Source organism: Xyrauchen texanus, chromosome 30 (assembly GCF_025860055.1).
Source record: "Xyrauchen texanus isolate HMW12.3.18 chromosome 30, RBS_HiC_50CHRs, whole genome shotgun sequence".
NCBI lineage: Eukaryota > Metazoa > Chordata > Actinopteri > Cypriniformes > Catostomidae > Xyrauchen > Xyrauchen texanus.
Window position 1 is genome coordinate 10758491 of NC_068305.1, and position 23754 is coordinate 10782244.

The 23754-nt window shown below is 37.6% G+C and overlaps 2 protein-coding genes across 2 annotated transcripts; one reads left to right on the plus strand and one right to left on the minus strand.

Annotated features, from left to right (window-relative positions):
* Nucleotides 1–18344: 18344 nt before the first annotated feature.
* On the minus strand, nucleotides 18345–21125 carry LOC127624317 (protein C10-like). Its single transcript, XM_052099095.1, has 4 exons — nucleotides 20973–21125; nucleotides 19331–19433; nucleotides 19071–19247; nucleotides 18345–18973 (listed from the first exon to the last, which is right to left on the minus strand). The coding sequence occupies exons 2-4, from the start codon at nucleotides 19380–19382 to the stop codon at nucleotides 18834–18836; spliced, it is 369 nt and encodes a 122-aa protein (XP_051955055.1). The 5' UTR covers nucleotides 19383–19433; nucleotides 20973–21125; the 3' UTR covers nucleotides 18345–18833.
* A 426-nt stretch (nucleotides 21126–21551) lies between these two features.
* On the plus strand, nucleotides 21552–22540 carry LOC127624363 (SAYSvFN domain-containing protein 1-like). Its single transcript, XM_052099157.1, has 2 exons — nucleotides 21552–21855; nucleotides 22000–22540. Exons 1-2 carry the CDS (start codon nucleotides 21676–21678, stop codon nucleotides 22321–22323), a joined length of 504 nt encoding a protein of 167 aa, XP_051955117.1. The 5' UTR covers nucleotides 21552–21675; the 3' UTR covers nucleotides 22324–22540.
* The last annotated feature ends 1214 nt before the right edge of the window (nucleotides 22541–23754 follow it).

A 23754-nucleotide genomic window follows, 5' to 3' on the forward strand; every position in this document is an offset into this window, starting at 1 on the left:
ACTGTTTCAGTGGAGTGGCTGAAAGCAATTCATTTTCTCATTTCTGTATCATTGTCATCGCAGATTTAGGAAGATGTTATAAGAGATGGCCATATTAGGAACCCGATAATGTCCCTTAGTGGGAAGCACTATAGCACACATAAGAGAGGCTAATTTTTGCGATGTTAACAATTACGACTTCTAACTGTCGAACCCCCTAATTTGAAGATGGACAGAGGTGATTATAGTTGCTGATGATACAATGAGACAATGTTCACTTCCACCATTGGCTAAGCATTGACCCTGTGTGCCCTCTTCAATTGTATTACCAAATACATAGTGATCAAGTCTGCCCTCTAGCAAATAATTGGAGTATTTATGCTTTGCTAAAGAATTTGGCACACTTTTGTTGAATCATTCAAAGAATTTACTTAGGCTTCGTTCAGACAGGTAGCAACAATAAGACTTTTTTTTTTTGCATAAAATAGCACATTTATGTTGTTTTTTGTTTTTGTCTGAGCAGCCAAAAAACACTTGCAATCTGATTTTTAACAACCCTCTTTCCAACAGACATCTCCATTTGGTTTTAAATCCAATTAAAATCTGATTTTATTTTTAAACGAGTCTAAAAAAAAAGACCGATCAGATTTCAAGCACTTTTTATTTATTATTTATCATTTGGGAAGCTATGGAGTTTCCTTTGTGTCTTTATTATTCAATCAAACATACTGTGTTTGAGAGTAAAATTTATTATTTTGTAATTAAAAAAAAATAAAAGAGTGCAAAAAAGTCTTCTAAATGCTCAAAAATAAAGAAGTTGATAACAAAATTATTTGCAGTGCGTGTAATCTTTTGAAAACTTTTTTTTTTTTTGTGCACTTCAAAAACTTTTCATCACAAACCCACACATTTTGCTGTCTTTTCTGCTGTCTTTTTTGCAGCTGTAAATATTTTGCTTGCGAGTTGAAAAGTTTTGCTTGCGCGTAAAGCTGTACCTCAGTGGGCGGTCTCTAACAACCAGATGAAAGGCCTTTTTCTATTGGTCACCCTCGATTGAAGTGACTGGTTGGCCACGCCCATTACAGTTTCCCGCCGCTGCTGCTGCCATCAGTGTCGCACTGCGGTCAAGCCAGCCGTGGTTTGAAAATACACGGTCAAGCCAGCCGCCAAAAAAAGAAGTGTGTGCGCCTATTACTATGAATACGGTAATTTCAGTAACAGCACAGAAAGAACGCGCTTTCAGAGCACTTGATTTGCCCAGATCGATCCGTCCGTCTGTCTATCTATCTTTTTTCTTTCTTTCTATGTCTTTTTTATCTATCTATCTATCTATCTATCTATCTATCTATCTATCTATCTATCTATCTATCTATCTATCTATCTATCTATCTATCTATCTATCTATCTATCTTTTTTCTTTATTTCTATCTATCTATCTATCTATCTATCTATCTATCTATCTATCTATCTATCTATCTATCTATCTATCTATCTATCTATCTATCTATCTATCTATCTATCTATCTATTTCTAAAGGCCAAATTTGTAATAAGTAGAAAAAACTAATGGTCAGTTCTTGTAGGGGACGTCCCATACCATACAGTATACTCACCTCATATCAAACCAGTTTACTGTAGCATTTTGGAGAAATGTCACATTATTTGACTTCAGAGGCCCATTAATACCTCATTTCTAATAAGTAGAAAAAAATAATGGTCAGTTCTTGTGGGGGACGTCCCATACAGTATACACACCTCATATCAAACCATTTTACTGTAGCATTTTGGAGAAATGTCACATTATTTGACTTCTGAGGCCCATAAAGACCTAATTTCTAATAAGTAGAAAAAAACTAATGGTCAGTTCTTATACGGGACGTCCCATACAGTATACTCACTTCATATCAAACCATTTTACTGCAGCATTTTGGAGAAATGTCACATTATTCGACTTCAGAGGTCCATTAATACCTCATTTCTAAGTAGAAAAAAATAATGGTCAGTTCTTATACGGGACGTCCCATACTGGGCTGGCTTGACCGTGTATTTTCAAACCACGGCTGGCTTGACCGAAGTGCGACGATGATGGCAGCAGCAGCGGGAAACTGTAATGGGCGTGGCCAACCGGTCACTTCAATCGAGGGTGACCAATAGAAAAAGGCCTTTCATCTGGTTGTTAGAGACCGCCCACTGAGGTACAGCTTTACGCGCAAGCAAAACTTTTCAACTCGCAAGCAAAACTTTTCAACTCGCAAGCAAAATATTTACAGCCGCAAAAAAGACAGCAGAAAAGAGAGCAAAATGTGTGGGTTTGTGATGAAAAAGTTTTCAAAAGATTACACGCACTGCAAATAATTTTGTTATCAACTTGTTTATTTTTGAGCATTTAGAAGACTTTTTTGCACTCTTTTATTTTTTTTAATTACAAAATAATTAATTTTACTCTCAAACACAGTATGTTTGATTGAATAATAAAGACACAAAGGAAACTCCATAGGAAGCGACCTGTATGTGATGTTTACATAATACACAGTAGTGTCTATAGCAGTGTCCGAATTCACTTATTTTCACTCACTAGTTTCCTAAACTTCAAGCTATTCATAACTTTAAGTAGTTGGTTCACTCAGTATCTTTTTGTTTGAGTTGCTTAGTGACATCTAGTGGTGTGGATGCAGCATAATTCATAATCAATGTTTCTGTTACAGATGCCATTGTAGAAATTCACTATTCACAATCAGCCATGATTCATTTTATCCAAGAGGGAAAGTGTCCAATAACAGGACGGTTATTGAGATTAAGCAAGTAGTATTTAGCTGGTCATGTGATTCAAAAATGGCAGCCCCCATGAGAGCGCCCCTGCCCCATGTAAGATAAAACAGCTTTTATAAGGTTACTGATATGACTATAGTCCTCATCTCATGTGAGTGCTCATGATTTTATACATATGTTTCAAAATTATAATTCCTTACTTTAGGAGTAAAACCTTTCTAATGGGGAAAAAGCTACTGAGTGCACCTTTAACCTACAGTCAAGCCACTTTTTTTTAAACGTATTTAGCTTTAGTACAAATTACTATAATAAACGTATTTAGGCCAGTTAAATAAGAAAATATAAATTGTGCTTAAAGACTTCAATGGTAAGATGTACTGTGAAAATGTTTTGTTAGTTACTTCAGAACACTGGCATTCGCTCTATAGTGAATAAGGCTGGGCGATATGACTACAAAAATTATATCTCAAGGTTTTTCAGCCTTTTCACAATATTCAATAAATATCTCAATAATTATGTATTTGCTCTGAAATGGCTCAAAACGGATAATTTTTTTAAATAAGAGGAACCATTATTTCATCCAAATGGCCATTGTAGCCAAGACAAACTCAATATTGTAAAGGCATCAAATAAATATCTATTTAAAAATAATAAAGGCATGTTTCCCCAGAGTGTTTTCACAAAATGAACACAAGGGAGAATTAGATTGAATAATTTTCATTGATTTAGACTTTTATATTTATTTTTTTATATACAATGATACATAGTAGCTCAGCCTAATAAAAAGCATTATTTACCTTAATAGATTTTTACTAAGACATTTATTGTAAATGAACAAGGGGTTCAAAAACTATTGAATTATCATTATTATTTTAAGGATAAGGAATATTTCTGTCCATTTTACTTTACCTTCACTGTGAGCTTTTATTTTGACAGTGAAAGTTGAGTAAATAAGAGACCTTATTCACGGTTGCGCCATCTTTGATTTTTAATGATAATGACAACAGGGATAGACTCTTCAACATCTCTTCAACATCATGAAAAGTATAAAGCTGTTAAAAGCTCCTAGATCACATCCGATTTTCCACAACTCATGTTGTCTGGAGTTCTTTGTATACTGAATGTTCTTGGTCAATATGTCATGTAATGATCCAATTATTTTTCTGTGCTCATTCAACCGTAAACACTTGCTGGTGGAAGTAGTGGTATATAGTAGTTTCAGTATAGTAAATTATTTTTTCTATTTCTATTCTATTTTCATTATTAGGTTCCAACCTTGTGAATGTTTTGTTAAAACTGTGACTGAAATTCCCAACAGTGACAACAGTTTGTATCATTAATAAAAATGCAATTTCATGACATAATAAAAATGTAAGAAAAATGTGAAATTTGTACATTTGTAAGAAGCTAAAATGTGATTAAAATGATCAAAAGCAAAATATGAAATGTACAATCTCGCACACTATATTATGTGAAGTTATACATATACGTACAGTAAATACTATATACTGTATATGTGAAGATGCCCCCCTCTCGTTTTGCTTAATATCTTTGCCAGTTGTGTTACGCTTACATGTCATTAAAAGTCTGGTGAGTAAAACCAAAAATTGACTAGCCAATAGCGACTCTTTCTCCAACATGTCCGTAAAGGGTTTAGTTTGTAGTTTACAATGTTCCGTATCTGGAGAAGCGTTGTCATCTCCACTTTTTCTGTTATACTGGGCCAATTTGTAGATATATATAATAACTAATAGCGGATACTAATGTTTGTAATTGTGCGAATGCTTGAACCTGCAGTACTTTTCTTTCACAATTGCCCTAAAAGTACTAAAAACATAAGCCCATGAACCCAGCGTGTGCAAAGAACAGCGCATCACCCCATTTACTCTGAAGCACATACAGTCCGTGTTTATCAGTCTATATTTGCAGCCTTTTGCAGTTTAATAATCACATATAACCAAATCGCCATTTTGATGTTTTTTTTATTAATTGTGCAGCACTGTGGGATCGTGAAATCAGTCAACTGATGTTATCTTTATGAAACTTAATGGGCAAATATTAGCACATTAAAATCATAGATTAATTTTACATCGGAAGCAAAATCGTTACAATTGTATCGTGAATATTCAGTATATCGCCCAACCCTAATCGTGAAAAGTGAATTGAGTAAACAAATTAGCGATTTTGGATAAAATTAATTTATAAAGTACAGTAATGCCTGTGCCGCTAATGTTCTCTCATGCGGCTAGTCATGAGTTCAACGCCACATTGAGTAGGCCTAGTCATGATGAAATTTCTTCTGGGGAAGAAATGACAGGGAAGACAATCAGCCCCAAGATCCTAGACCTATTGTTTGGTAGGCTACACTTTATTAGTTTACTAGTTACCATTATTACAAGTGCATCCCCACTAGGCATTGCAATCATCAATAAACAAAAAAACAAAACAAAAAAAACCACATTTGAATCTGCTGATTACATAACATTACAAGCAATGGACAGGAGGCCAATTAACAAAGGAGAAGGTTTTAAAATGTTAATTATGCCAGCAACATCATCCCTAGGCATTCTACCATTTCAGAAGCCTATGCTTATTTTACAGCCAAATTATAAACAGATAGGATATTCTATTTCAGTCAGCTTCACAAAGGCATTCAGACATTTGGTGGGTATGGAAGCTTTCATGAGAGTCACTGCGTATTTCATTTATGAAGATAAGGGTCTGCAGTCCTACATGCTTGAATTGAAAGAGCCACAATAGAGAAAACACTATACAAAGATATTGCTAGGTCCTGTTTGTCTGAAAGAAATTAGACTAAACCTAAAATCAAACATGTGGAACTTGGTGCATGATACTGCCATTAATTACCCTCACTGAACTGCTGTCACAAGAAAGAAAGTGCCACTGTGAGAAGCCACCTGACACTGTTGGGGGATGACAATCAGGAAATCAAATCACTGAAGAGACCCTAGTTAACATGATTAGCAGATGATGGGAGCTGTCAAAATATTAGCCAAGCAGGGTGTACCTCATTAACCTGCTATAAACAACTCAACTTTCCTGATGACAAAAAAAGTGGTTAAGCAAAACACTCACTGAGCCCTTTATTAGGAGTACTATACTAATACTGGTTAGGACCTCCCTTTGCACTCAAAACAGCATCAATTCTTTGTGGCATGGATTCCACAAGATGTTGGAAACATTCCTTTGATATTCTTGATTGCATCACACAATTTCTACAGATTTGTCAGCTGCACTTTCATGCTGCGAATCTCCCGTTCTACCACATCCCAAATGTGTTGGATTCAGATCCGGAGACAGGGAAGGCCACTGAAGAACAGTGAACACATTGTCATGTTTATGAAACCAGTTTCAGACAACTTTTGATTTGTGACATGGTGCACTATCATGCTGGAAGTAGCCATTAGAAGATGGGTAAATTGTTGCCATGAAGGGATGCACATGGTCAGTAACAATACTCAAATAGGTTTTGGCATTCAAGCGATGATTGATTGGTTTTAACAGGCCTAAAGTGTACCAAGAAAACATTCCCCACACCATTACACCACAGCTACCAGCCTTGACTGTTGATACAAGGCAGGTTGGGTCCATGGATTCATGCTGTTGGTGTCACTGTGCCTTCTCTAATAGAGGAAACACACACACTTTTAGAGGAAAAGCTCTTTAAAGCACTGTTGATGCGCCCAGCGGAGTGCAGAGTGGAGAGTGAACCATTGGAATGCGCCATATATCCAACAGCAATGCCTTTCAGAGAGGTAAATGGATGGCAGTAGTATTCAGCTTGCTGTTAATACAACCGCTCGGCTCCAAAGAAAAAGTCTGAATGAACTTGCCTGCTGGCCTCCCTTTTATACCTGTATGTCGGGAGGAGTGGCATGCAAATTCAACTTACCAATTCCCATTGGCCTTTCTCAATGATCTGAAGGTGAATCAGGCTCCCAAGAGCGACCCCTAGTGTCACTTCATCGACACAACGTCGAGTGAACTGCACTTTTCAACTCTTAGTGCTAGGCCTATATATACCAAGAATGTCCTGTTGGTTAAATTGTGCTTGTTTAACAAAACCAGGGTAGATTATTTTTGTAGTTGTTGTTACATCACATATTTGGGTCATGAGACAAGGCACTCGTTCAGGGATATAGTATGTCTGCAATGTGTTCATACTATTCAGCTACATACCTAAAGAACATACTTTTTTTACAACCCGAGAATTGCGTTTTTCATCCAATACATTGCATACTCTGATGCAATTTTGGACGCAGCTATTGTCTTGGCTTGACAGTCAATATGTAATTGAATACCTATACACTGGGAAAATACTAACATACTGGTTTATTAAAGCATGTTCATATATTGTTGCAAGAATATTTAGTTTTGTCTGTTCTTCAACTTTTCAAATGTAACAATATTTTGAAGTACTTGTACCAAACCCAATTCTGAAAAACCCTTTCCAAAAGAATGGAAGATGTTCTAGCAGCAAAGAGTGGGATCAAGGCTGCCACTGCCAATATTGTGAGTATTGTCATGGTGATACTACTTTTCTCCATTCCTACAGCTTCATTAACCTGCATTTGTAGCTCTGGTAAAACAGCACCATGGCCTCTTGCAATCTCTCTCTCATGCAGCATTCCGCAACTCATCATCTGTTAATTAGACATGCTAATGGTGTCTCTGCAAGCAAGCAACCTGAAAACAAACAAAAAAAAAAGTCCACAGTGCAAGTGCATCAAATATGCTGTCTTTCAAAGGTGTGTTTATATGAGAACCTAGTCATGGTTCTCATATAAACACACCTTTGAAAGACAACATATTTGATGCACTTGCACTGTGGACTTTTTTTTTGTTTGTTGCTCCAATAATGCGCTTGCTCATTAAACAACACCTTTTACAAGGCAGAAACAGTTAAAAATGTATTGTGTAAAATAGTACAAGAACAAATCCACTGCAGGCATAAGAGAAACTTTAGCGCTGAGAAAATCATAATTTGTGTTCTGCAGAAGAAAGAAAGTCATACACATCTGGGATGGCACAAGGGTGAGTAAATAATTTTCCTAACTAAATTGCCAGTCTTTTCTATTCATATCAGTGAATTATAAACTAGGAAACTCAAATAAAGCACCAGCACTGCCTCCTCCTCACCAATACTTTTGTGAAAGAAAGACAAAGTTGCATGTCTCCCTCTGTAGGTGAGATGAAACCTAAACAAGTATAGTATGACAAACTAACATGACATTTTGCCCTGCATAGACCCTTACATGCAGTAAAACACCCCCAATTTGTGAAAATGGCTCTATTTAGTGGGACAATCAAAAACTGTGCCTGCCAGAGTTATGCCAGGTTATGAGACAAAAAAACTCAGCAGGAATAAGCAAAATCACAAAAAGAAAAACACAACTGACATCTACCATAAACGTTTGGATGTTTCAGTATCCTTAGGTCCACATTTTTGCACAGAAATCATCACGGTGCATTCTGGGATCATCTACCGAGGGAAGGATACATACGATGCATTTGGCCAAAACGGGATATCTTAGGAAGCAACAGTTTTAAGATACATACCTTTTGGAACAGCCTTCATGTTAGGAGGCAGCCTAACAGACCTATTGTTTAGCCAGAGGGAACTGGCCCCTAGGAGAGCCTGGTTTCCCCCGAGGTTATATTTCTCCATTAACTACATCTAATGGAGTTTTGTGTTTCTTGCCACAGCCGCCTTTAGCTTACTCACTATATACAGTATATACACTATATGATACAAAACGTGTAAAGCTGCTTTGAAACAATGTGTGAAAAGCGCTATAAAAATTAAAATTACTTGACATTTATCTCTCTCTTGTTTAACATTAAAATAATGTTTTTATCAATCAGTGTGTATATATGTATATAAAAATTGCATTGCATCAGCCAACCTGTTCTTCAGAAATCCGTTTTATGGCATTGGCCATTAAAAACACATATTTGTCGATCACTATTTTAAATCTTTACACGGCTAAGTTAAGCTTGCTCTGCGTCTTCTCAAGACTCTGTGTAAAGACAAAAAAGCCAGACTTAATGATGCCTGCTGTGACCTACCTCAACCTCCAGTATTAAAGGCAGTTCTGATACTGCTTTGGTTCTGTGTAAATAAATTGCAGCATCAGAGTAGCCTTAAAGGAATATTCCAGGTTCAATGTAAATTAAGCTCAATCAACAGCATTTGTGACATTATGTTGATTACTACAAAAAAAATAAAACTAGTGCTTGTATAAAATTATAAGCTTCACATTTCTGCCTTTAAACCCTCCAAAAGTTGGCCCCATTCACTTCCATTGTAAGTGCCTCACTGTAATCTCGAGTTTGCTTTTTGTAGAGAAAAGGAGGGACGAGTCTAAATTAATATTTGTGGTAATCGACATCATGCCAACAATGTCAATTCAGCTTAACTTGTATTAAACCCAGAATATTCCTTTAAACTTTGTTGTTATATAAAAGATTATTTAAAAAAATAAAATAATAATAAAATATATATATATATATATATATATATATATATATATATATATATATATATATATATATATATATATATATATTAATATTCATCATTTTATTTAATTTTTTCAACATTAATCTCATAACATTATGTATACAATTGTAACTGCTGTGTAAATGCACCTATGAGCAGCATTAAACAGTCTGTGTAAATACAAATAAATGTTACATGACGCAGCTTCTGTGGCAACTTTGCAGCATAAAGATGGCTTTATAGACAAAACAGTATTACCTTGCAGTCTCTGCCACGACCTCGGGAAAATGCTGAGTCAAGCTGAATTAACTGAAAAGAGTAAGCACCATTCAAAAACAAAACTTTCCATAAAAATGACTGAATAGTGAAGTGCAGTGGTAGAAATCTATCTGGATGCTTTAACAATATTTTTGACAAAAGAATTGTTCCTGGATCTACAGTAGTTTACAAATATTGATGGTTTTGTGTAGAATACTGCTAAATAAATAATCAGCATTACATACTGACTCAAACAAACAGATCTGTACATGTTCAGAATAACCTCCAATGAAAACAAATGCCCTCGTCTCCATAGAAACAGCAGTAGGGCTCTCACAAAATATTCACTGATACACTGAAGTAAACTACAGACATGCAGGACGTTGTGGATCAAAACGCTGTCTGCTGGGCAGCTTGCAATCAATCAAACGTGGCCTCAGGAATTTAAAATGTAATTCGTTGGTTCATCAGCAACTTTGAGAATGAACCCTGACGTCATCGTCAAAAACTCAAACTGAGAGAGTTGGGTTACAAGCACATGACGTCCCAAGACCTAGCAGAAGTATAGCCATCCTCAAACTCACAACAATTTAGTAGAGCATATTTTGAGCTACTTTGATATGTTGAAATATACTGAACCTGATTGGTGCCATTCAGATGCTGTAAAAACACAAGAATGCACTAGTTATCACTGCAGTGGTCATCGGCATAATTTCGGGATGCAAAAAGGCATTCTAGCTGTCAGTTTGTCCAGATACTCGTGTGACATTTCACCCCACACTTCCTGTAGCACTTGCCATAGATGTGGCTGTCTTTTCGGGCACTTCTCACGCACCATACAGTCTAGCTGATCCCACAAAAGCTCAATTGGTTTAAGATCCATAACACTCTTTTCCAATTATTTGTTTTCCAATGTCTGTGTTTCTTTGTCCACTCTAACATTTGCTTTTTGACTTTGTTTCAAAAGTGGCTTTTTCTTTGCAATTCTTCCCATAAGGCCTGAACCACTGAGTCTTCTCTATACTGTTGTATATGAAACTGGTGTTGAGCGGGTAGAATTCAATGAAGCTGTCAGCTGAGGACATGCGAGACGTCTATTTTTGTTTAGCATTTTATCTGGCATTCCACGTCTCTTTCAGTCCTTGTTAGAGCCAGTTGTCCTTTGTCTTTGAAGACAGTAGTGTACACTTTTGTATGAAATCTTGATTTTTTTTATGGCAATTTTAAGCATTGAATAGCCTTCATTCCTCAAAACAATGAATGACTGATGAGTTCTAGAGAAAGCTGTTACTTTTTTTTTTGCCATTTTTGACCTAATATTGATCTTAATACATGCCAGTCTATTTCATACTGTGGCAACTCAAAAACAAACACAAAGACAACGTTAAGCTTCATTTAATGAACCAAATAGCTTTCAACTCTGTTTGATATAATGGCAAGTGATTTTCTAGTACCAAATTAGCAATTTAGCATGAATACTCAAGGATAAGGTGTTGTAGTGATGGCTGCTGGAAATGGGGCCTGTCTAGATTTTATCAAAAATGACTTTATTCAAATAGTGATGGTGTTGTTTTTTTACACCATTATACTTTGCGATTAGTTGAATGCCAATTTGGTGAATTAAAGTACCAATTTCCTTCTGCAACAGCAATATCTGTACATTATTCCAAACTTTTGGCCACCAGTGTATATCATAAAAATCGATGTATTACACTGGTAAGAACCATTGCAGGTGAGCAAGTCTGAGCTGTTTATAAGAGTAAACAGTCAGGAAAAAACTTTGAGATTGCCAATAAAGAAATAAAGAAATGTAACATTGTTTGCTGTTATGATTGTCTCAGTAAACTATGAAATGCAAAGAGAGTGGTGGTGGTGTAGTGGTCTAAGCACATAACTGGTAATCTGGTAATCAGAAGGATGCTGGTTCGAGCCCCACAGCCACCACCATTGTGTCCTTGAGCAAGACACTTTACTCGAAGTTGCTCCAGGGGGATTGTACCTGTAATAAGGTCTCTGTAAGTTGTTTTGGATAAAAGCGTCTGCCAAATGCATAAATGTAAATGCAAAGAAACTTTAATATTTTTCAGGTTGTGTTCCTTAACTGGATCTTGCTTGCTGCACCTGACCGGGCTGCCGCGAGTCATAAGCTCTCTGCCGTCTAAACACTATACTGCGTGCTCGCACAGAGTATTTGATGTTGTGCCGTTCATTAGTGATCGTAGCAATTTGTTTCATGACTCCCTCTTGTTTGGACATTTTATATTTTCACTTGCACTAATTCTGTTTGGACTGTCTGTTGGATCACACTCCTGCTGATAACATCACTCTGGACTATACTGTTGACATGGGCTCTGTTATTTTTGTAGTAGTATATTGTTTTTGTTGTTTGGTCTGCTTGTCTTGTTTACATGTACTTGTATGTTTGAGCATTGGCTGAGAGCACTATTGGCTGAGAGCACTACATAAAGTACACTAGTCATTATTAGTGGTAAACCCTCAGCCAATTACATGACACAGTGTCATGTGATGTCAACATAGCGGTGCCCATAAGGGGGCGACCTGCTCCATGTAAAATAAAATAGCTTTTATTGGGTTTCTGATATGTGACTGATTATAAGACTGGAGTCTTCATCAATTGTGCGTATTTCTTTATGTATAAAACATTTTTATTAAGCAAAAACTTACTTTGTGCAGCTTTAAGTGGTGTCTTGTGGTGTATCACAGGTATTTCCAAACATGCTTTTAACAGTTAATTAAAGAAGTTAATTTTAACTTGACACAACATCTAAAGTTCAGGGGTTCTCAACAGGGGCGTTCAAAGGTTGCCAGGGGGCGCAGAGAGCAAATTAATAGAGAGGAGGGAGTTAGGTTACAAATTTATCAGTCATAATAATCAAATCTTTTGTCAAGTTCCTCTTTGCATTAAAACATTTATCTAGACTTGGAGTACATTATATCAGTTGGATCTCAATTATATGGGTTGGTACACATTTGTACCGCAGTTCATCTGATTTTGAAGTCTAGCGGCTGGTTTAGCAGTGTCAAATACATAGGCAGAGACACAACCTTGGCTAATGCACCTGTATAGCTCTGTAGATGGATATGGCTCAATCATGGACAGAGCAGTGTGAGAGCAAGTCTCTTAAACCTCGAGCTCTTAAACTTGCAGCTTTGCAAGAATCCGTGAGAAGCAAGGCACTAGAAGCAGAAACTATTTGAATTCGGCACAGACTTCTGCATCACCACCCTTGAATTTACTATAGTAGCGTTCATCAAAAAAAGTTTGAGATTCATTATTTAGATTCTAAATAATGCGGAGATCCAGCAAGACACGGTGCAACAGTCAAAGACCTCTGTCTTACATTATTACATAGAAAAACAATTACAAAAGAGAAGAAAAAATAGAAAGCCTTTCCAGAAGATTGGAAGGCGTTATAGAAGCAAAGAGTGGGATTAATCCCTATGGTTTTGAAATTCAGTGTTCAACAAGCACATATGAATGTTGGTGTACAGGCGTCCACAATCTTTTGGCCATAGTGCAACAATCACAGGCTCGAAAATAAAACTACTTCGGGTCGAGATCCAAAAAAGAACACACAGTACATCAACTAGGTGTGAAGAAGGGAATAATAGTACAAAAACTACTTCTTTAGAAAAAGTCCGGCTTCAAATGTAAGAAAAACCTTACGTGTTTATCGATACACAGTGGTAAGACGTCCACTGCCCCACACAAGACAATTATCACAGTTTAACTGTACAATGAATAATTCAGCAAAATGTCACTGACATGGAGAATGCACCAGTGGAACAGAATGACATTAAATCATGGTTTGAGTAAATCATTCGTTTGGGCTTTTCAAAGAACTTTTCAAACTAACCCAAACCAAATGAAAATCAAATAGGCCAGTTCACCTTTTTTTAAGTCACTCGAAAATGTCAGACCTTAACCTTCTGCCTAACATCTCCTTTTGTGTTCAATGAAAGAAGGGTTTGGAACAACATCATGAGGGTGATTAAATAAAGATAGAAGTATAATTTTGGGTGAAATATACCTTTAAATCCACAATCACATGCAACTCTCTTGGCCTGGAGTTGAGATTAGGGGAAAATAAGTCCTAAATATCCAATCCTATCTCTTACCTGAACTCTTGTCAAGGAAAAGGCAGCAATGTGTCTGCAGTATCCATGGTAACACCTGTGGCAGATGGAAAAATGAAGATGGAAATAGTAATGGAGTAAATTTGACAAACAAAGAATGAGACAATAAGTGAGCGTGGAGGGAAAAGGATGAACAGATGAGATAAACCATTTCACTGAGACAGGGACCACGCTAACTGAAGTTAATGGTCACATCAAACATTTGACATTGCATGTGATGCATGTAGCAGCTGAATCAGATCAATTCTCCTCCACAATCCACCAGTGCATTACACAGACCGATGATCTTTAACACTGCTTTACTGTACAACACCCTCAGTATGTTTTTTAAAGAAGGCATACACTTATTCTAACAATTTTACATAGCATAAAGGCTCTATCAGTCTATTGGATTCATATGTATGATGTGTGAACTACGTGACGTCATCATTCTTTAAGTACTACCAACAGCAAGTGGGTTCAAAATCTCATTATGACTATTTATGACATAAGAATACACGTCTAGTCGTTTGGCTCACACGAGAATCATTTCCAAACAGTATGATAAAATGAAGAGGCCCGGTGCAATCGACTGGTTATCTCGATTCGATTATTATAACACGACTATGCCTCAATGAACACTATTATTATTATTATTATTATTCCCGTCAACGCCCGCTGCCATACCTTTTTCAAAGCGGACATTCTCCAGAGGCTTGTCGCATCGCTTCAGTCCTTGATCTAAATGAGGATGGTGTTTGTCAGCGGCACACAGGGTCAGACAAATGTTTTAGTATTCCATGGTTTTAATGTACACATATGTGCATCGCTGCAGAGCGTTCGTATCAACAAAACCGCAGGAGACCTGCCGTATGATGCGCACAGCCGGACGCTCCGCTTGCTTTAAGACACAGCTTTAGTAATTACATAGCCTATAGGGCTCCTTGAGTTATGGCATATATTAATTAAATTCTTCATATGATTAGGGGTAAGACATTAAGCTTTAAAGAAAGAAACCTTGATGAGCGGGTGCAGAGGCATTCAAATAAAGTAGCATAGTACAACCAATAATTTGACAACTTTTAAAGCGTTTCGTCCACTAGAGGGAGCCAGTGGACAGATAGATAGATAGATAGATAGATAGATAGATAGATAGATAGATAGATAGATAGATAGATAGATAGATAGATAGATAGATAGATAGATAGATAGATAGATAGATCTAAATATGAGTAAATTAAGGACAAATGTGTTTAAAACAAAAAGCACACTAAACTGCACTAACTGTATAATAAATGCATTGCATTAACATTTCTTGCATTTTTGGGGGATGTAATTTCATATGGTTTTATATTTAAGATGAGAAAAAACATTGAAAATATTTTGACAAAAAAAATCATCATCAAATCATCAAATATTCACCTTCCAAATTCAGTTCCAAAAAATACTAATATATAAATATATATATATATATATACACTCACCTAAAGGATTATTAGGAACACCATACTAATACTGTGTTTGACCCCCTTTCGCCTTCAGAACTGCCTTAATTCTACGTGGCATTGATTCAACAAGGTGCTGAAAGCATTCTTTAGAAATGTTGGCCCATATTGATAGGATAGCATCTTGCAGTTGATGGAGATTTGTGGGATGCACATCCAGGGCACGAAGCTCCCGTTCCACCACATCCCAAAGATGCTCTATTGGGTTGAGATCTGGTGACTGTGGGGGCCATTTTAGTACAGTGACCTCATTGTCATGTTCAAAAACCAATTTGAAATGATTCGAGCTTTGTGACATGGTGCATTATCCTGCTGGAAGTAGCCATCAGAGGATGGGTACATGGTGGCCATAAAGGGATGGACATGGTCAGAAACAATGCTCAGGTAGGCCGTGGCATTTAAGCGATGCCCAATTGGCACTAAGGGGCCTAAAGTGTGCAAAGAAAACATCCCCCACACCATTACACCACCACCACCAGCCTGCACAGTGGTAACAAGGCATGATGGATCCATGTTCTCATTCTGTTTACGCCAAATTCTGACTCTACCATCTGAATGTCTCAACAGAAATCGAGACTCATCAGACCAGGCAACATTTTTCCAGTCTTCAACTGTCCAAGTTTGGTGAGCTCTTGCAAATTGTAGCCTCTTTTTCCTATTTGTAGTGGAGATGAGTGGTACCGGTGGGGTCTTCTGCTGTTGTAGCCCATCCGCCTCAAGGTTGTGCGTGTTGTGGCTTCACAAATGCTTTGCTGCATACCTCGGTTGTAGCAGTGGTTATTTCAGGCAAAGTTGCTCTTCTATCAGCTTGAATCAGTCGGCCCATTCTCCTCTGACCTCTAGCATCAACAAGGCATTTTCAGCCCACAGGACTGCCGCATACTGGATGTTTTTCCCTTTTCACACCATTCTTTGTAAACCCTAGAAATGGTTGTGCGTGAAAATCCCAGTAACTGAGCAGATTGTGAAATACTCAGACCGGCCCGTCTGGCACCAACAACCATGCCACGCTCAAAATTGCTTACATCACCTTTCTTTCCCATTCTGACATTCAGTTTGGAGTTCAGGAGATTGTCTTGACCAGGACCACACCCCTAAATGCATTGAAGCAACTGCCATGTGATTGGTTGATTAGATAATTGCATTAATGAAAAACTGAACAGGTGTTCCTAATAATCCTTTAGGTGAGTGTATATACATATACATATATATAAACACACATTTCATTTTTATTATTCAACAGCTAATATTCAGTCCATTATATCTCACTTTGCAAATTCGCCTCCAAATTATCAGTGGTTAAAATCTGGTAATTCAAGGTAATGTATAGATGGGATCCCTCTTTCGTCATCTTCTCGCACATGCACAGTCTGTTATGTATTGTCTAAGTATGTGTAACTACATTCATCATTTAAAGGTGCTATATGAAGATTGACAACAAGCGTTTCAAATGGGTACTGCAGTCCAAATTCAAAATATTGGGAAGCTCAAAAAGCTCGAAGCTCATGTGGATAATTCCTGCCCCCAATTAGCCAACTCCGCATCCGTTTTAAAGGATTTCTGGGCTTTAAGCTGTCTCCATCTTCCAAAGGCATCTCCAATATTTATAATTGTTTTACTACACCTCTTGTCATGGTGGTTTTTAGATGGATGGCGAGGCTTTTTAGGTCAGGTGGAACCTGTTATCTCTGATCCAGTTAGTTTGCTGGCTTCCATGACTGCAGCACGCAGTGTTGAATGGGAACCAGTGTCACCTTGGTCATTTTGGGGCGATCAGTAAAATCCTGTAATGGCCCAACACCACTCACTTGAGCACACCTATAATAATAATCCTCTCAGCAGTCCGAACTGTCCTCTGTAGTCTTCAGGTCCTGTGAGATGGTAGTGCCCATGAACCTGAATGACTCCACTGCTGCCACAGTGCTGTTTAGAACGATGAGGGGGGACAATGTTGGGGTGTTCCTCCTAAAGTCCACTATCATCTCCATTGTTTTGAGCATGTTCAGCTCCAGGTTGTTTTGACTGCACCAGTGAGCCAGTCGTTCAACCTCCTTTCTATTGGCAGACTCATCGTCATCTCGGATGAGGCCGATGACAGTGGTGTAGTCTGCAAACTTCAGTAGCTTGACAGAGGGGTCCTTGGTGGTGCAGTCATTGGTGTAGAGGGAGAAGAGTAATGGGGAGAGCACACATACCTGGGGGGCACCAGTGCTGATTGTACAGGTGGTGGAAGTGAATTTTCCCTGCCTCACAAGCTGCTGCCTGTCCGTCAGAAAGCTGGTGATCCACTGACAGATAGACATGGGAACAGGGAGTTGGTTTTACTTAGTCCGGAGAATAGCTGGGATGATGCTGTTGAAAGCCGAGCTGAAGTCCACAAAAAGGATCCTTGCATATGTCCCCGGCCTGTCCAGATGTTGCAGGACATGGATGCAATCCCATGTTGACTGCATCCTCCACAGACCTGTTTGCTCGATAAGCAAATTAAAGGGGATCTAGAAAGGGTCCAGTGATGTCCATATTTAATGAACAATAGCAGCATACTCATGCCTCTAATGGTAGTATGCCCTCCTAAGTATGCATCACTTCCAAGAAGGGTGTAAGAAAATCCAAGTGCTTAACTTAGTTATTCAAGTTATTGTAATAAAAGTATACAGTATACTGTATATATTAAGTGCTGCTCTGTCACAAGCTAAAATAATGTATGTCTACACATACATGAAAAAATAAATTCACATAGCAGTATAGAGTATTTAAATGCTAAAATACCCATTTGCAGCAATTGTTGCTGAAGAAAATAAAGGTGAGACATAATAATGCTTGAGTTTCACACCAGTACTTGGCATTCTGAGTATGATTGGATGTTTGGCTAACTCTTTCTAAAAATGAAATAGACAATGAAATTCATAATGATAAGGCAGTGTGCATTCTGCATTTTTCTACATCTTGTGGAAATTTAATGGATGTGAAATAATAATCAGTTATTAAAATTTTAATTTTCTCATTATTTCTAATAAACAACATTTCTATCTAATCATAATATTTAACAAATATTTGGATAATATGTAATTTGAGTAATATTATTAAAAGTGAAATACTGCTTAATATTTCACAGTATTCACATTCACTAAAGGACACAGACATTTCATGAAAGGAAAGGTCATTAAACTCAGTAAAAAAAAGTCTCTTTATTGGATAAACACATCTGATAATAGTTTTGCAAACAGCAATGATCATAAGAACAGTGTCACTATTATGAGCAACCAGTAAGAAATTAATAAATGGAAAATGTATAAAAAGCTTTACAATGAAACCAGACCTTCAAAAGGCCTTAACAAATTAGTGTTATGCTTGATAAATATATGCACATTGAACATTGGATAAGAGATGAAAATGAAAAATAATAAATATGAGGGGAAAAAAATACATCTTTTGAATTCTAGTTATTTAACTGAAAGTGAGTGGGAATGTAGATGTTTACTTTTTATTGAAACGTTGTATCCCAAGCAATGTATAATTAAGCTCAGTTTAAGTCACTTGAGAGGAAACGTGTTAAAACTGACTCCCAAGATCTAAACTCTTAGAGATAATATTTGTATATAACTGACTGTATTTGTTCTATGAACTAATTATGGTTGAAAATGTTTGAAATTGGAACTAGTTCTATGAAGTTGGGATTCCACTTCCAATGGGAGGAGTGGAGAGAGGTGGCAGAAGAAGACTCTTGAGTTTCACTGACATGGCTGCAATCTCTGGGTCCTGAGTTTCATACATCTTCACTACTCGGGCAAATCTGAGAACTCCTGAGAGCCCAAACACATCAGTTGGAACGGTTATTTTATAAAAAAAAAAAATGTAAATGCCATTAATTACAGTGGTGGATTGCATATTCCTACTCACCCTCTCCCTCATTGTTAAAGCCATATGCTTTGATGACTTCCTGCTGGATTTGGGTGGCCACAGGCAGCACTAGCTGCAGCATCTTGCCCATGTCGTTGCAGGCGCTCTCTCTGGCTTCCTCCATGCGGGCTGCATTCTCAGGCACAGAGAACGCCTGGATCACCTCACTCAGAACAACTGCAATGAATGATAAAATGGATTGGATGAGTCCAAGTTGTGCCATGACCACTGATCGTATACAGTAAGGATGGATATCTCACCTCGCGCTTGCTCTACAGTGAGAGTGGGCTGCTGTGCTGGGGCAGAGGCCATGCTTGCTCATGCCACGGTGGAGATTTACAACCGATGTCTGTGATAGCAATTCTGAGGGGTAAAAACAACGCTGATGTGACATTCTATAGGATGATTTATGCTTGATAGGCCTACTCTGATCAACGAAGACCACAACCTGAGTTTGATTCCCCAACATCCCCAACATGAGAACTACTGGTAGTTGTTTACCACTGGTACCAGGCAACAGACAACTTTGCAATTTTGTGAGTTGGTGTCACCACCAAAAAATGCCAAACAACACTTTGCAATACATATTAAAGGGATAGTTCACCCAAAAATGAAAAGTGTCTCATCATTTACTCACCCTTATGCCATCCCAGATGTGTATGACTTTCTTTCTTCAGGAGAACACAAATTAAGGTTTTTAGAAGAATATTTCAGCTCTGTAGGTCCATACAATGTAAGTGAATAGTGACCAAAACTTTGAAGCTCCAAAAATCACATAAAGGCAGCATAAAGTAATCCATACGACTCCAGTGGTTTAATCAGTGTCTTCTGCAGCAATCCATTTAGTTTTGGGAGAGAACAGACCAAAATGTAACTCCATTTTCACTACAAACCTTGACATCAGCAGTCTCCTTGGCAATAATGATTTGAAGCTCGATTACACTTTCTAGCACCATCTAGTGCTCTGCGCATGCGTAAAGCACTAGGAAGAGTAATTGAGCTTGAAATCATGATTGTGTCTAGAGACTGCAATGGCAAGAGTTACATATTGATCTCTTCTAACCCAAAACCAATTGGACTGCTTCAAAAGACATATGGAGTGGGAGTGGGAGTGGTGGTGTAGTGGTCTAAGCACATAACTGGTAATCTGGTAATTAGAAGGACGCTAGTTCGAGCCCCACAGCCACCAACATTGTGTCCTTGAGCAAGGCACTTAACTCCAGGTTGCTCCAGGGGGATTGTCCCTGTAATAAGGTCTCTGTAAGTCGCTTTGGATAAAAGCGTCTGCCAAATGCATGTAAATATATTAAACTACTGGAGTCTTAAGGGTTACATTTATGCTGCCATTATGTGCTTTTTGAAGATTCATAGTTTAATAATCCCTATTCACATGCATTGTATGGACCTACAGAGCTGAAATATTCTTCTAAAAATCTTAATTCGTGTTCTGCAGATTAAAGAAAGTAATACACATCTGGGATGGCATGAAGGTTAGTAAATTAGAATTTTCAAAACCCTCAAAATATTTATAAATGTTGATAATCTGTGGCCTTGTGTATTCGTGATATTTAAAATAAACATTACGTTTATGCGACCACCTTTGTTATTGATTCTAGAGTAAAGAAAAAAGCGTATATAAGAAAAATAAAAAACAAAGAGGAGAGTATAAAATAAAATAGCTAGGCACTTCCAGAATTCATTGATTGCATTGAACCGCAAACAATGCGCATCACTGAATATGTGTATTATATTCGTATGTATGACAATAAGAGCTTTGCTGGTTTAACTGTCATGTTCATGAAACGTTTGTTCCGTTCAGCGTGACGCACACGGTTAATCGTTCTCTCAAACCTTAAGAGGCAAATATATTGTACACCTAAATATTTTTTTTTATGCACTTACGTCGTTTTCCCAGTGCCTGTCGGGACAGTGCCTATTCACAGCCTCTCCTGTGACACACAAAAACTTCCGGCCGGTGCAGCCATAAAAGTGACCGTAAGAAACAAAAACATAGAATTAGAATAAGCGCACATAAATGACAAATCACCTAAATGTCATAAAATGGGCAGGCCTTTGCGTTCAATATAATATTTCTCATACTCTTCACTGTGTAGCCTATGTTAAATCCAATGGCTTTAAAGTTTATCAATTGTTATTATCAACATCGTTGCTTATGTGAACGTGAACGGATTTATCATGTGATACATGTTACATTTCTCATCGCAGTCTATGCTGGACTAATCACAGAGAAATGTGATTACGGTAAAATAAGTTTATTAAAATAATATAAAAGTGATTCGTTGGTCGGGGTCCAATTTGTATTTCAGGTAACAATATTTTTAATTAATAAATTTAAAAAGCATCCTTTTTTTTTTTTTATAAATGTTTCCAGTGAGCCTAAAACGCCCAGAAATGTGTATGCGGCTCAATGGAGGATTCGGCTTTCTGAGCCGTCAAGCGCCTCCTAGAGGACAACAGTTGTGTTCAAAAGGCGGCGGATGCGTTTAGTTACAGTGGGAAGCAAAGACGGAAGTCATGACATGTGAACGTGGCGATTTAATTACAATTTCATTCTAATTATTATTATTATTTTCGGGTATGAAATATGGAGAGTAAACTGGCAGAATTCAGAGCCCGAAAGAAAGCCCAGACTGAAGCGAAGAAACCTGCCGATTCAGAGATCGAGAGCGAGATGAAAGTCACAGGCGATCATTCTCCAGCTGTGTCTGATGACAAACCAGAGCTGAAGCCCATCATCACCTGCCCTCAAACACCACACACAGAGGTGTAAACATACCCTTTATGTATGCTTATGTACGCAGAATTATTTAAGTTGCTATACATTGTTTTTAGATTAAACAATGCATTCATACAAACATGTTAATACAGTAACTAATAAACCTCATCTAACATTTTGCTCTGCTTTTAGGTTGGAAGTGCCAGTGACGGCTTGCTGGACAGGACTTCTGGTCATTGGTTTCAGCGTTTGGCTCTTACCCATCTTACCCTATTTAAAGTACTGCTATGGCTGGTACTGCTGGGTCTTTTTTCAGAACTTGAGTTTGGCCTACCATTTTTCCTCATATCTTTATTCTACTGGCTCTATGAGGGTCTTCGAAGCCCAAAGGCACGACAACCCGGTGAAATGAGTGCCTACTCTGTGTTTAACCCTGACTGTCAGCCTATCCTGGGAACTTTGACTGCCGAACAGCTGGAGGGAGAGATGGGATTCAGGCCGATGGCCAACAGATAACTGAACATGTACTGTATGAAAGGCTAGGCCGTAATGCAGGACATACCTTAGTGCTGCCACAATATTTGGATTAGTGGTCAACCGAAATGTGTCTTTCAATGGCTTATTCTTAAATTATACAATTTGGTTACTTTACTAAAGTGAAATGTAAGGGAATCAGTGTGAATGCTGTTGTTGGATAATAAATGATGTATATGTCAAAAACTTCGACATATTTGGCTGACTGTTTCTCGTGGTCTTCAAAAACCTTTTTGATCTAAAATGAATTCAGTGGAAAAATATTGATTTATGAATTTTTATTTGATTAGTTTTAATTTTCATTTATATGCTGTGGGGTTGATATGCAGGTTGACATATTGATGTCAGCATTTTAACTTAATTTATCTAAAAAGTTTCTAAGGGGTAAAAAGTTTACATTTCAAGTACAAAAACATCACATTGTGTGTGATGTATTTCATGCTCTTAATTTGACATTATAATATCCATTAATTTATTAGAAAATTGCTCAAATGTGTATTTTGCTATTACTAACACACAAATAGGTTTATTAAATTGGAATAACAATGTGAGGCCTAATTGAGACACTTTTAGGGAGCATTAACGGATTAAATGAACTTTTCTCAAAAGTTAAGAAAAGATAACTAATTAAAGGGATAGTTCACCCAAAAATTTAAATTCTCTCATGATTTATTCACCCTTATAACATCCCAGATGTGTTTGACTTTTCCTTCTGCTGAACACAAAGGTTTTTAGAACAATATATCAGCTCTGTAGGTCCAATAGAAAAAGCATTGCCATATCGTTTATTTCCTGAAAATTCACTTGATGAACAATTTGGAATAAAATGAAACACTGCAACAGTTCACTCTATACAGTCTGTACTTGTTCAGAAGTTTAAAAACAATCTAGACGCAGCGCAAAGTATGAAACAGAGCACAGGTTTCTCAACATGCAAACAATTTTTTAACTTGACATGGTGAAAATGTGCCAGTCCAGCGCAAGACGCTGAAGAAAAAGCGAGACGCAGTACAAATGGTAAAGACATGCACCCAGCATGTGTTTACATGAGAAAACAATGTGAAAAACGAACAGACAAGTGCAAAAACACGTTCGGTGTGAACGGCCCTTAACGTTCGCGCGTGTCTGTGAGTGAGTGTGCGCATGCGCGAAACAAATTCGGTAAAACTGACCCGAACCCGGCCCGAAACCGGTTCGGGTTTCAGACCTTTAAAGGGAACCCATGGGTGCTTCTCATTTCTTAAATTTTTGACAGTGCCTCACAATTTGAGCCTAAACTCATTTTTATTAAATAACTGTTAATGGATGGTTGTTTATCTCCATCTGGATTTCTCGTTTTGCTAGTTTTTACATTGCGTCTCGAGACCAGAAAAAGAAAACAATTAGAATCATAATGGCGGCCCAGTGGTTGCT

What these genes read in the sequence shown, in the direction of transcription:
- LOC127624317 (XM_052099095.1), bottom strand. Translation starts at nt 19,382, where the DNA reads ATGGCCTCTGCCCCAGCACAGCAGCCCACTCTCACTGTAGAGCAAGCG. An exon ending in CACTGTAGAGCAAGCGCGAG is followed by an intron (nt 19,248 to 19,330) that starts GTGAGATATCCA and finishes CATTCATTGCAG; the next exon opens with TTGTTCTGAGTGAGGTGATC. An exon ending in CTTTAACAATGAGGGAGAGG is followed by an intron (nt 18,974 to 19,070) that starts GTGAGTAGGAAT and finishes TTGGGCTCTCAG; the next exon opens with GAGTTCTCAGATTTGCCCGA.
- LOC127624363 (XM_052099157.1), top strand. Translation starts at nt 21,676, where the DNA reads ATGGAGAGTAAACTGGCAGAATTCAGAGCCCGAAAGAAAGCCCAGACT. An exon ending in CTCAAACACCACACACAGAG is followed by an intron (nt 21,856 to 21,999) that starts GTGTAAACATAC and finishes CTCTGCTTTTAG; the next exon opens with GTTGGAAGTGCCAGTGACGG.